The sequence below is a fragment of the Rhynchophorus ferrugineus genome, unplaced genomic scaffold, assembly GCF_030347505.1.
Source record: "Rhynchophorus ferrugineus isolate W39M unplaced genomic scaffold, kcgeb_rfMv2 rfM14, whole genome shotgun sequence".
Taxonomy (NCBI): Eukaryota; Metazoa; Arthropoda; class Insecta; order Coleoptera; family Curculionidae; genus Rhynchophorus; species Rhynchophorus ferrugineus.
In genome coordinates, this window is record NW_027472593.1 from 1,245,764 (window position 1) to 1,258,187 (window position 12,424).

Here is a 12,424-nt window from a genome sequence, read left to right on the forward strand (position 1 = left end):
ATTAACAAATACGTAAATAAAATACTAAACAATTGAAATAGGATCATTGTCAATTGTTTGGAAAACTAATCCTTTTAGACCTTATATTTTTACAGAACGAAGACCTGCGAAAGCAGATAGCTGACGTTAAAACGTTCGCAAAAGCCCAAACAGACGGAAAAGCTGGAAAAGAGCGAAAAGGCTTCCGAAAATCTCAAGGAAGAAATCAAAACTCTCACAGCTACGATAACACAATTCATGAAGCATCAAAAAGATGCCATGGAAGTAAAGATTCCCGCTGCCATAGAAATCCAGACCCAGACACCAGCTAAACGGTTTCACCTTGGTGGGAAAAAGGAAAAGAGGGCCCGTCTCTCCACCTCAGGAAAGCCAGCTGCCGAAGGCCGGCAACAAGGGAAAACAGGCTCCCAAATCACAACCCAATCCGGTAGCCAAGCCGGCCACTAAATCTACCCAATCGAAAGCCAAGGCTAACGTACAGCCTTCGATTACAAAATTTGCCACCAGACCAGTGCAAAACAAGCCGACCACCAAGACGGCCCCACAGCCAGTACCGAAACAAGTTACCACAAGGCCAACCCAACCTGCGCAGGTAAGAAGCCAGGCCACTAAACAAGTCTTAACCTCCACAGCAAAAACAGTGCCAACCGTTTCGGCGACTGTTTCTCAAAGTCCCCCAAAGGAAAAAATTCCGCCTATAGTGCTCCGTGACAAGATGAGGTACATGGAGCTCATTAGAATTACTAAGGCACAATCAATAGACATCATAGCCCGAAACAAAAAGGAGGGCATTTTCTTATTCGTCGCCACAAGCAACAATTACCGTAAACTCACTACCCTGCTCGAGGAAAGGAATTACCCTTACCATTCCTTCTGTCATCCGGAGGAGAGAGCATTCCGGGTAATAATAAAAACATCCCAGAATCACTCTGCATTGACGAAGTACGTGAACTTCTCTTTGATCAAGGCTTCCATCCAAAATTGGTGCAAAGATGGAAATTAAAATCCGGGATAGAACTACCAATTGTTCAGGTAGTTGTCCCTCGCGAAGAGCGACAGATCATATATATGACCAAACTCGGCGTCATCACAGTGAAGGTCGAGGTCCAGAGGGGAAACGGCCAGTCAGTGCAGTGCTTCAACTGCCAACTTTTCGGGCACTCCAGCTCATATTGCCGAGCCCCCCCACGTTGCGTCAAATGTGCCGGGCATCACGACACTAGATACTGTACCAAAATCCCAGAAGCACCTCCAAAGTGCAGCAACTGCAGTGAAATTCATACCGCAAACTTCAGCGGTTGCAGCTGCCGTCCTGCTCCAAGAAAACCAAAAATTCCGACCGAAACCAGGCCTCCACAAGGTTCTGCATGGGGTAACCAAGGTGGCAGGAAGCTAGCCCAAAAATTAGCCAGCGCCACCCAGCCTGCTCCAACTCAAACTCCTGCTCCAACCAATACACCGGACCTTAACTCCACAATACAGGCGTTTACTGACCCGCAGGCTTTCCTGCAAGTGATCGCCCTGGCTCACCAACTTGCTCGTCTTTTTCCAAATGTCGCTGCCTAGGCGGCAACACTTACCTGTCTCTATAACTTCCAGCAGCCTTTAACTCTTCGAAATGGCTGTTCCGAAATCTCTTATACTGCTGACATGGAATGCAAATAGCTTACGCGGAAAGCAAGCGGAATTGGAAGATGTCATGACATTCTATGACGTCGACATCGTGCTCATCCAGGAAACTTTCCTGAAACCTTCGCATCGTCTCTCTTTCGAACACTTTTTTGTCTACAGAAACGATAGAACACCGGGTCGAGGCGGTGGAACCGCCATTCTCGTCAGAAAAGGAGTCAAACACGAGCTCCTTCCATCGTTATCAGTAAACAACTTCGAAACAACCTCCATTAAAACCGATATCCAAGAACGTCCCTTCGTGATTAAATCCCAGTACAGGAAATCTTCTGCATTCAACTATGCCGAATACCGATCACTCGTGGAAGGAAAATTTCCGAAAATAATAGGTGGCGACTTCAACGCCCACCACCCCATCTGGGGGTGTTCCAGAGCGAATCCCGCAGGTAACGCCATCGTAGCTCTAAGTGCAGATCTGGGCTACGGTCTTGCCTTGCCAGATGAACCCACCCATCACCCTAGTACAGTCTCTCAAGGCGCAGCAAGAATCCTTGATTTCTTTATTCAGCAAGACGTAAATCGTGATTCCGAAGTTCGAGTCCTTGACGAACTAGACTCTGATCATCGTCCGGTCCTTCTCAAACTCGGAATCTGCGCCACCACTCAAGTCCCACTAACAAGATTCAGGAAAAAACCGACTGGAAAAACTACCAATCTCTTCTCCTGAAATCCGATCCAATTCCGAAAATTAACACACCAGAACGCCTCGAGGAAGCCGTACTGAAGCTAACTCGCGATATTCAGTTTGCTCACGAATCTGCCACAGTCAAAATTTCATCACAACCCCAGCCGTGGAAAAACAACCTTCCCGCTTCTCTTAAACGTGAAATTCGCATCAAAAACGGTTTATGCAGATTAGCTCGATTCACCCTTGATGCTGCTTCACCCAGAGCATGCAAGAGGGTAAGGGCGGCCGTCTCCACTTGGCGAGCAATGAACTGGAACTCATTTCTCGCGGACCAAAGGCTGGATGGCCCCCCTTCCTTCTGGCGTGTCCCCAAATGCCTCATGGGGAAGACGCACAATGTCATCCCTCCCCTGAAGTCAGCGGTTACAGGAAATTTCGCAGTCACTAACCAAGAAAAAGTCGAGCGCCTTGCAGAGACCTACGAAGCTCAAATTAAATGCCTCCCACCCGCACAGAACACTAAAGCTAAAGACATTGACACTGTCATCAACGAATCCAACTCCGTCAAAAGACCAGTAATCCCCGCCTTTCTTCTCAACCATTTTGTGTCTCCAAAGTCTCTACAGACTATGATCGCCAAACTTCAAAACAAAAAATCTCCAGGTTTCGATGGAATATCGATTACCCAGTTAAAAAAGCTCCCGCATAAGCAGCTCGCAGAACTGGCAAACATCATTAACTCCATCATGAGACTGCAACACTTCCCGGCGTCTTGGAAACACGCACATATAGCGGTTATACCCAAGAAATGAGCAAAATCATCTCCATCTGATTACAGGCCTATCAGCCTTCTCATCGCCATTTCGAAGCTTGCTGAGAGGGCAATACTCTACGCTCTCAACTCTTTCAGAAAGGAAAACAACATCATTCTAGATGAACAATTCGGCTTTCGCGCTCACCACTCATCCGTCCATCAAACTTCCCGTCTGGCTGCACGCATCCATCAGGCTCTTGACCAACGTAAAAAGCTTAGAGCAGTTCTTCTGGACCTAACCAAAGCCAAGGTCTGGCACGACGGATTGTTCGCAAAGTGCGTGCGGTTAGGCCTCCCAGAAGACCTAACCGCTCTCAAGTCCTATCTCTCGGACAGATCTTTCCAGGTCAAGATCAGGGCATCACTTTCCAGTCGTAAACAAATCGATGCTGGCGTTCCTCAAGGTTCCCGGCTGGCCCCAGCCTTATTTAACCTCTTTATTTTAGATATGCCGAGAATAGAGCATACTGACGTCGCCTTTTACGCTGACGACACTGCTTTCTTCACGGCCGCCAGGTTCGAAGTTACAATTCATGAAGTTTACAAAAGCAGCTCGATCATGCGGTCAAGTGGTTCAAATTCTGGAGGTTGCAAATCAACCCCCTGAAAACCCAGGCCATCATTTTCCACAAGAAGCGTTACGCACTGCGCGTCTCGCAACTTAAGATCGACACCGCAATAATTCCATGGCGGGATAACGTCACGTACCTAGGTCTTCACTTCGACCGGCGTTCGGTTGGCATTCCCAAATCCAGAAAGCAATCCAAAAAGGTTCGGGGATAGCAAACCTGCTTTCTTCTCTGATCTGATCTTCTAGCAGACTTCCCATCTCCATCAAATGCTTATTTTACAAGATGTTAATTCGGTCCGTACTCCTCTACGGATCTAATGTCTACTTCAAATTTGTTGCACCCAACCAGGTCAAACGGCTTCAAGTTTTCCAAAATAAGCTCCTCAGGAAAATATTAAACGCTCCATGGTTTGTCAGAAATAATCAAATTCATAGGGAAACTGACACTCCAGATCAAGCATTTCATATCTCAATCATTCCACAAACAACAACTCAGCTCAAGTTCTTCTGAAAACGCGCTTGTTCGCGAGCTGGTCCACATGCTGGGAGCTTAGCACCGCGTCACCGCTAAGCTCTCCCCCTTTTCCAGGCTGAAACGACCCCATCCGTCGCTACAGTCATAACTTTTGCCCCCATAGAACAGTACCCAGTTGTGTGTTAACTCAAGTTCGAGAATCAATAGAATCGCCGGGCCCTCGTGCCCAATAACGGCTGCCCGATCAGCGGGTGCCATATTCCCAAATCTAATGCAGTAGCAGTAGTGATCCACAGGGGTCAACTGTGAGGCGGTTTCGGTTTAGTGTATTGGTAAGCCCAGAGGCAGTCCCACATAACCCGGTCCAACTTGTCACTCCAGGGCAAGTCTCCGCGATCAGGTATGCGTCATGCATTCCACCGCCTGGTTTTTAGGCCAGAACAAAAAAAAAACCTTATATTTTTGGAGTAATATTTCAATTAACCACCGATCACAGATCATAAACAGTCAAAATCTCGAAGTACAAAGAAAAATATTATTAAACTATTTTTAAAATTATTTTAGTTATAGTCACACAGTAGTCGTTATATTGTAGGCAAATTTAGATTATTTGCCTTAATACATTTTAGTTCCATTTATTCATTTATGTTCTTTTTGCTGCTGGTTGCATTATGATGTGATGTGAAATATGATAAAATAATCCAAATGAAATCGAAGCGCCCTAAAAGTTTAAAAGTTAGAAAGCGGAAAAATGAGGAAAACGAGACTCAAACTTTTAATACAAATCCTAGTACTATGCAAAACTATATTTATTTATATTGCTTAAAACTATATTATATTGCGATATTTTAGTATTTGCAAAATCTATTTAACAGAAAAAATTATTCAGTATGTTTGTGAATTAGGTTAACGTATTGCAGACTTAAGACTTACTGCAAAATTTTAATATGCAGCTAGCCGCAAATCTGTAAATCCTCCAGTAAACTATTTTCCCTATATGTAAATAATAATTTAAAATATCGACAACGTAGCAGTCGATTTGCCGTCATTTTGCCCTCGAATGACAGATTTTAAGTGGTGTTTCTATCCTCTAGTAGATGTTTCTGCACCACAGTCATCATTATAATGAAATGCTATGTCTTGTTATCACACAACAGAGTAGGAATAGGGATTTTATGGAGATTTCTTTTGTTGTATAGTAGAACAATTAGTATTATTTGGTTTAAAATTTTTTAACCAACAACTAATTTCAGCATGGGCCTTTTTGCAATGATTGAGTACAAACGGATGACTTCTTTCTGGATTTAAATTAACTATTCGTATATTCCCAGAATTTTTTATTTCTATGCAGAGTAAAAAGATATAGTCCGTATTCAATGTTACTTAATACAGTGCGTCAAAGTAGATCGTTGTGGTAAATGAATCAAGTGAAATTCTCCATAATCACTGAGAGATGGGCTATAACAAAATATAGATCGTTATTGTTAACCAATTACATAGAGGGCACCTGATGACTCATTCGCTAATCGAGACAGACGTGGTATCGGGACCGAGCGATGGGAATGCTGAGATGGACACTTTTTGGCTACAAAGGCCGACGCCTTGACCAGAAATCATATAGTTTCTTAGAGTCTCTCGAAGAGTTTTTTGCTGACGTAGTTGATATACGATTGTTATTGTAATCACCGTTGCAACACCTAGTATATTATCAAGATAGTGACCATTATAATATTTGAATTTGTATTTTGATTATTTGTATTTTATTTACCAAGAAATAAAAGTATTTCATACAGGACATTGACGCCAATTCAGAGAGTTGTTGCATTATAGGCAAGTTAACTCGGAAATTATTTGTTAGTAAACCCAAGAATAAGGTCTGTTACATATTTTTCCTGTACTATTATATATAGCTTAACATTCAAATAGTAACTATGTACTGTATAGTATGTACCGGACTTTGACAGATTGACTTGCCTTAACAATTATAATGTTATCACTTACCCCTAATTTTTAGTTTAGATTAATTGCATATCCAAACCATTCTAGCTTGTGCATTAGAAGCAACAGATGAGGAATTTTACCACGCCATACAGTATTTTTACGCTAATTCAGTTATTTCCAGCTTCTGTTCTGATAAGACGAAAAGCAAAGTTTCTACACAGTCTGATTTAACCATTTTTGAAGGGGATAATCCATCGGCTATTTTATCACTGTCACAACTTATTTTAATAAAGAAATTCTTATTTAACTCACTGTTATAACCTCAGCACAGATGTTCTAGTCTTTAAAATGTTCATTATATTCTAACATTATTTGTTTAAATAAGAGGCATTTATTCGACAAAAATACTACCTTATTGGTCCGACAGGTAAGACAACGCAATGCGTTTCGATCAACGAACTAACGGAGACTGTTCTGGAACCATTCGGTGGTGCGGCACGGGAACATATCGACAACGTGCAGTCGACTTAATATCATTTTGATCTTGAATGGAAGATGTTGAATGTATTCCTTGTTGTATTCCTTTCACTTTCAAGGTCAAGTTTTAAAAAAAGTATATGGATATAAGGGATGAATAAAATATAAATATTTTTTAACAGCTACTGCTACTGGAAAATACTTCGATATTTCACAAAAAATATGTAGATTTTTTAATAAAAAATAAAAATATTGATATATAGGCCGATGTTTTGTAAATACTGTAAAAAGTATATTAATATGTATATTAGTATATAAATTTAAATATCCGTTTTCAAAGTATATTAATCGTTATGTTTCGATTATGTTTTACATTTTAGAAATGTTTTTTTTTTCTAAGATCATGTTAGAAATAAAGTCAGTATTTTAAATTGCGATTTTACATACATACAGGGCACGGCCCAAAAAAATATCGATATTATTTAAAGATTGTAAAATGTACATTAAAGTATCGAATTTTTTAATAAATATTTTATTTTAATTAGTGTAGAGAAGCTAATCTTTTAAGGTTAAGTACCAAATTTAATAGTTTATTAAAAATGATTAAAAGGTTTTATAATATTTATGGAATAATTTATGTAACTATCGATACATCGGAAGTTACAAACGATTTTCTTTCATCATCTCTAGTTTATTCTTTGATCTTCCATATATGTAATCAATAAGAAAACATAAAATATTTTGACAAAAGAATTTGATAAACAATGTTTGCTACATTGAAATATTTCAAAGTTTTGCAAAGTTAAGTGCATTTATTCACGTATAAACATTTATAATTTAACTATTAACAATTTATATTAGTGTATATTTTAAAATATCTTAAAAACATATAATACAGAAATTTAAACAATGGAGATATTAAGAGATTAATGTATGACCAAAGAATTAAAGATAATACTTAACCGATATTTTACAGTTCCAATGAAAAAGTTATTTGTCCTTACAATAACTCACATCACATAAGAGTATCAAGGATGGAATTACATTTGAAGAAATGCAAAGCTGCTAACAGCGGGAATATTGTACTAGTCCCTTGTGATTATAATACATGTCACCGTGTACCACCAGAAGAATTAAATGTAAGGTGTATTATTTATTAAAGAAAACCAATACAGTACTTTTTTTATACTAGTTACACCATAGTATGTGCCCGGATAAAAAGTGTATAGAATTGCAGCTAATAAAAGAAGGCAGTGAAGTTGAAAAGGTGGTAACACCTCTAGAACCTATTAAACTTGTACCAGTTGATGATAGTTGGGATAACGTAATTTATGATTTTAGAAAATCCTAATAATCTATAAATATTATAATTTTTTTGTATTTTTAGAGTGAGGGCCCAACTTATAATGCAGAGCAATATTGTCTCGAACATCAAGTATTGAGACGTTTAGACACAGAGTCTGCTTCAAAGAGACGGAATTTTCGGAATTCTGAAAGACAAAGAATAGGACAACTTACAGACACTGCCGTATCCAATAAATCCAAATTGAATAGTTGTCAGGATCGTCAAAATGTAATATGAATTTTTGAGTTTTTCTTAAAAATTTGACTTGCTTTGATTGGTTTCTTTTTAGGCAAACGTACCACAAACACCAGTGGTTTCATCACAAACAAAGACAAAACACCTGACGCAATAAGTGATGTAATAACGAAAAATTGGAAAAGTCCAAAAGCTATATTATCCAAACCAAATAAATTATGTTCTATTTTAAAATTTTATTATAAGTGTGCGATATGAAGTGTTTATGTGATTTATTGAAAATTCATTGTTTTATGTTATAAAAATGTGCTTAATGTATGTTTATTAACTATATATTATTTAATTATACAGTTGACAAATATTTTTAGAGATAAATAGTCTATTCCTTGTAAAACTTATTCCGTATTTTATTTTTTTATTGTTAACATATTCATTAATTTTTTTATTTTATTACCTCGATTATCTATCATTTGGTGTTTTGATATGCCAATAAGTAGAAGCCTTGTTGAGTATCAAGGTCTGCTTGCTTAGGATTAAAAATTAAATGCCTAAAAATTAGATAAATGTGTGTTATATTTTTTATGCGCCAAAAGTGATAAGCTATAAAATACATAGTAAGATATTAAACACTAAATGTATTCAAATTATTTTTTATCTTTCTGCTCAAAGTAATTTTATCAAAGAGGTTGGACAGTAGGAGGTAACAAGTGTTCGATAGTTTTACACAATGAAAATATATATTCTATTCTCAGATCGTGTTAGACATAAAGTCATTAATTTAAGATGCGATTCAGAACACAAATACATAGAGCAACTGGAAAGAACATCGATATCTAATACAAATATATAGTTATATTTAGGAAAGTAAAGAGGGCTTGCAAAAGGGGCATACCTATGTGGGGTACTCCAACGATAAGAACAACCAATGCACGTGACAACAAATTAGCTGATGATATGAAGGGTACCAAAAACTGGGGGCCATCACGAGCGACGTTGCTATGAACGTTTACTGCCAGGCTGCCAGCACAGGAGTAGCCAACCAATCGGTAGTCACCACAACAAAAAAAAGAAAACAGAAAAAGAGTCATTGAATATACCAGACCATTAAGAGAATTTAAAATGGTGTCTGGCAGTCAGACCTCACCGAAGGAATAAACTGCAGGTCACCCCAAAAAGTAAAAAAATTGATTTCACAGAAGTTATAAAATACACAGTATGGAAAGTATAAAATGGAACTATAAAGAAAAAATCATCAACAAGGTAAGAAATTTTAAAAGATCAAGTAGTTAAGAGTATGTCTCCATTATAGAAAAACCAGAATAACAACCACCATATTCCAAGAGCAGGTCGGAGTGAAGTTTTGCGAGGTCAGGGTGGCCGAATTTTAGACACAAATAATTGATTAGAGACGCCTATATGGTAAATGCGCTTTTAAGCACGATTGCATAAATAAATGTTTTGCTGCCTTGAAATATAAATATGTAAAACGCTACGGAGCAAGATCGAGTTATAGCCTCACGGGCAGGATGAAGATTCCGGCATCTTAATTAATTCTGTGATGTGGCCATAATCGACTTATTCATAAAGTATAAATACAGAGCGGCTCGGCTGAATTCAGTATTTTAATTGCCCAATTACCTTCACCAAATCGGTTCTAAAAAATATTATAATGGATGCACATCGTCAGGAAAGTAATTTTAAAACTTTGTGTCATTTTTTATGGTCAAGCATTAAAACAAGTCATTTTTCCAAAAAAATTTATTAATTAATTATAAAATCTATGACAAGAAATATAATAGTTTATTGATGAATTAACGTTTGAAATTTAAATACTAAATACTTTGATAACATTAATTGAATTTTACGATTCATATGAATGCTATAAAAAGACAACTTAATAAACCTAACAAGTTCACGGTAAGATGGAATGTACTACCTTACTTCAGTTATCTGGTATCTTTATGGACTCATTCTTCTACCCACGCCCACCGCACCTCTATCGGGTGGACCTTAAAAATGGACAAAACTGTCCTCTCAAGTTCACCGAACAGAGAGTGATTCTTATAGCTGTATTTTACACCTTATTCCAGACCAGGCTCTAGCATACATGTATACCCAAATATATATTAAATTGCTCATCCTTTTTAAATGCTACAGTTCGTCGGATTGCAGCCTTCAACCAAAGTACTGTCAACCCCTACTGTCCAATTCCCCAATTCTCCTATAATTCGCTTTCTCCAGCAAGTTTGGACTCCCTCAAGTTGTTATATTTGGGATTTAAAAAGCAGATGCAGTCTGCCGTCTACTCTCTGATGAGAACGTGGATCACGCCCTTTTTATTTGTACTATAGAAAAAAATGGATTGTCATTAACGACGCGTTTACATTTTCTCCAAGTATTGACTGAGATATGGAAAACTTTCTTTATTTTATATGTATCCTGAAAAACAACAAAATAAAATATTAGATATGTTAAAAAAGAATTTCGTATATTAGTACAGTACTAGCTTTTATAATAAATAAATAATCTGATAAATAATTATGTTTCCAGAAAAATTATAATATTAAAACGGAAAATTCAATAATAAAGCAGTTCGGTCAAATATTAGATATATGACTTATGGTATGGTTTTTGGTATATTTTTTAAACATATTAAACTTGAAGAAATATCTCCAAAAATTAAATTATAAATGCGAAACATTATAAATCATATTTTTCAACAAGCATGTTGACACATTGTGAAAACCAGCCAATTAAATCTATAGCAGAAATCAGGTAATTTTGGATATCTTTTAATAAAACATTTGTTAATATAATAATTTTGTTAACGATTGTTAATGTTTTATTAGTTCCCCTATTCCAAATGGCCAAAAAGTAAGAATTCTTTAGAATCGAAAGTAATATACCATTAATATAACATATCTTGCGAATGTTACAACACATATAGTTGGACATATAATAATTGGGTGGATGCGCCTATATACTGAATCGGCTTATATATTGTTGAATAATTAAATGTTAAGAGTAGTTACTTTGTATATAAAATCGTAAAAATGCTACGGCGCATGCTCGTGATAAAACCACCCGGACAAGATGAAGATCCCTCACTCTTGATTCATTTCTGTGTTGTGGCTTTAATCGAGATGTTTGTAAAGTATAAATATGCATGGACTAAGTTGTATCCAGTACTTTAATTACTCAAATACCTACAACAAGTCGATTCTAGAGAATCATCTGAGAATGGATAGAAGTTCTAAATCAACCGGGATATAATTATGTAAACAATTCAAAATTGCTACTTATACAACGCTGTATCATCTGGTGCCGCTTTCTGTGATATGGAACGTATTTCTAAGATGGAGTGAAAATATAATTGTATAAAAGATTTACCTGAATTTCACACTGACAAACAAGTTCAATGAGTTTGGGCTGGACGTCTGCCCAGACTATTGAACTTCTAATAATATATTGACTAATAGGCAAGCATAAAGACAACATACGACGGGTTGTAGGAATGATCTAACCGCCACCACGATGGATTGCTTTGTTGCCCATTGGAATCCTGCAAATAGAATTAAGAATAAAACTCACTCCATTAAATATGATTTGAAAAAATAAATTAAGAGGGCGTTGCCATTTTTTTGCTTATTAATTGGTATGATCTATAAACCAAAAGCCAGTGGAAGATTCATCTAGACAAAAACAGGAACATAATTAGTAACGTTGTTCTTAGTGTACTAGATACCAGACAGCACATTTGTTTCAAAATTTTCAGACGCCTGCAACTTTTCGTTCAAAACTCTATATAGTGCGTGTTTTATTTGTTCCAGAGTACGGAAGAAATATTTTAAAATTAAACCAAAAGAATTGTACACTAACTCACCTAATATATATCATTCTCTAATTATACATATAACGACCATACGATCCATCATGAGGATGGCCCCCTGAATTGTCTTCTCGAATCTTCTTTCTTGAAGCCACATATTTAGGTCTTGGGATAGGGGCCTTCACGCCGTTGGCTACTTTACCGGAAAAAACAGGACCAAAAATCGTAGAAATAACCTTTATGAGAAGTGGGCACCATTTAAGACACATATCATCATAGGACCGTTAGGATTACAATTTTTAATACCTAAAAACAAAAACAAGCAAAGTATAGTCATTTGCAAATATTAAGAAATTAATAAAAAATTGGTAGTTGTTGTTTAGTTTATACCAATCATTCACAGTGAATCAGTCTAGAGTTTTAAACTACACATCATCAAGTACAAATTAATACCAAAATT

At 37.0% G+C, this 12,424-nt stretch overlaps 1 protein-coding gene and 1 long non-coding RNA gene across 2 annotated transcripts; one reads left to right on the plus strand and one right to left on the minus strand.

Moving 5' to 3' along the window:
- Positions 1–7,546: 7,546 nt before the first annotated feature.
- LOC143205676 (uncharacterized) lies at positions 7,547–8,699 on the plus strand. Its single transcript, XM_076418771.1, has 4 exons — positions 7,547–7,734; positions 7,788–7,919; positions 7,983–8,168; positions 8,230–8,699. Exons 1-4 carry the CDS (start codon positions 7,630–7,632, stop codon positions 8,290–8,292), a joined length of 486 nt encoding a protein of 161 aa, XP_076274886.1. The 5' UTR covers positions 7,547–7,629; the 3' UTR covers positions 8,293–8,699.
- A 1,179-nt stretch (positions 8,700–9,878) lies between these two features.
- On the minus strand, positions 9,879–11,956 carry LOC143205706 (uncharacterized). Its single transcript, XR_013007866.1, has 2 exons — positions 11,526–11,956; positions 9,879–10,574 (listed from the first exon to the last, which is right to left on the minus strand). It is a non-coding gene; the product is annotated as an uncharacterized LOC143205706 (long non-coding RNA).
- Positions 11,957–12,424: the final 468 nt, after the last annotated feature.

What these genes read in the sequence shown, in the direction of transcription:
- LOC143205676 (XM_076418771.1), top strand. Translation starts at nt 7,630, where the DNA reads ATGGAATTACATTTGAAGAAATGCAAAGCTGCTAACAGCGGGAATATT. An exon ending in TACCACCAGAAGAATTAAAT is followed by an intron (nt 7,735 to 7,787) that starts GTAAGGTGTATT and finishes TTTTTATACTAG; the next exon opens with TTACACCATAGTATGTGCCC. An exon ending in GTTGTCAGGATCGTCAAAAT is followed by an intron (nt 8,169 to 8,229) that starts GTAATATGAATT and finishes GTTTCTTTTTAG; the next exon opens with GCAAACGTACCACAAACACC.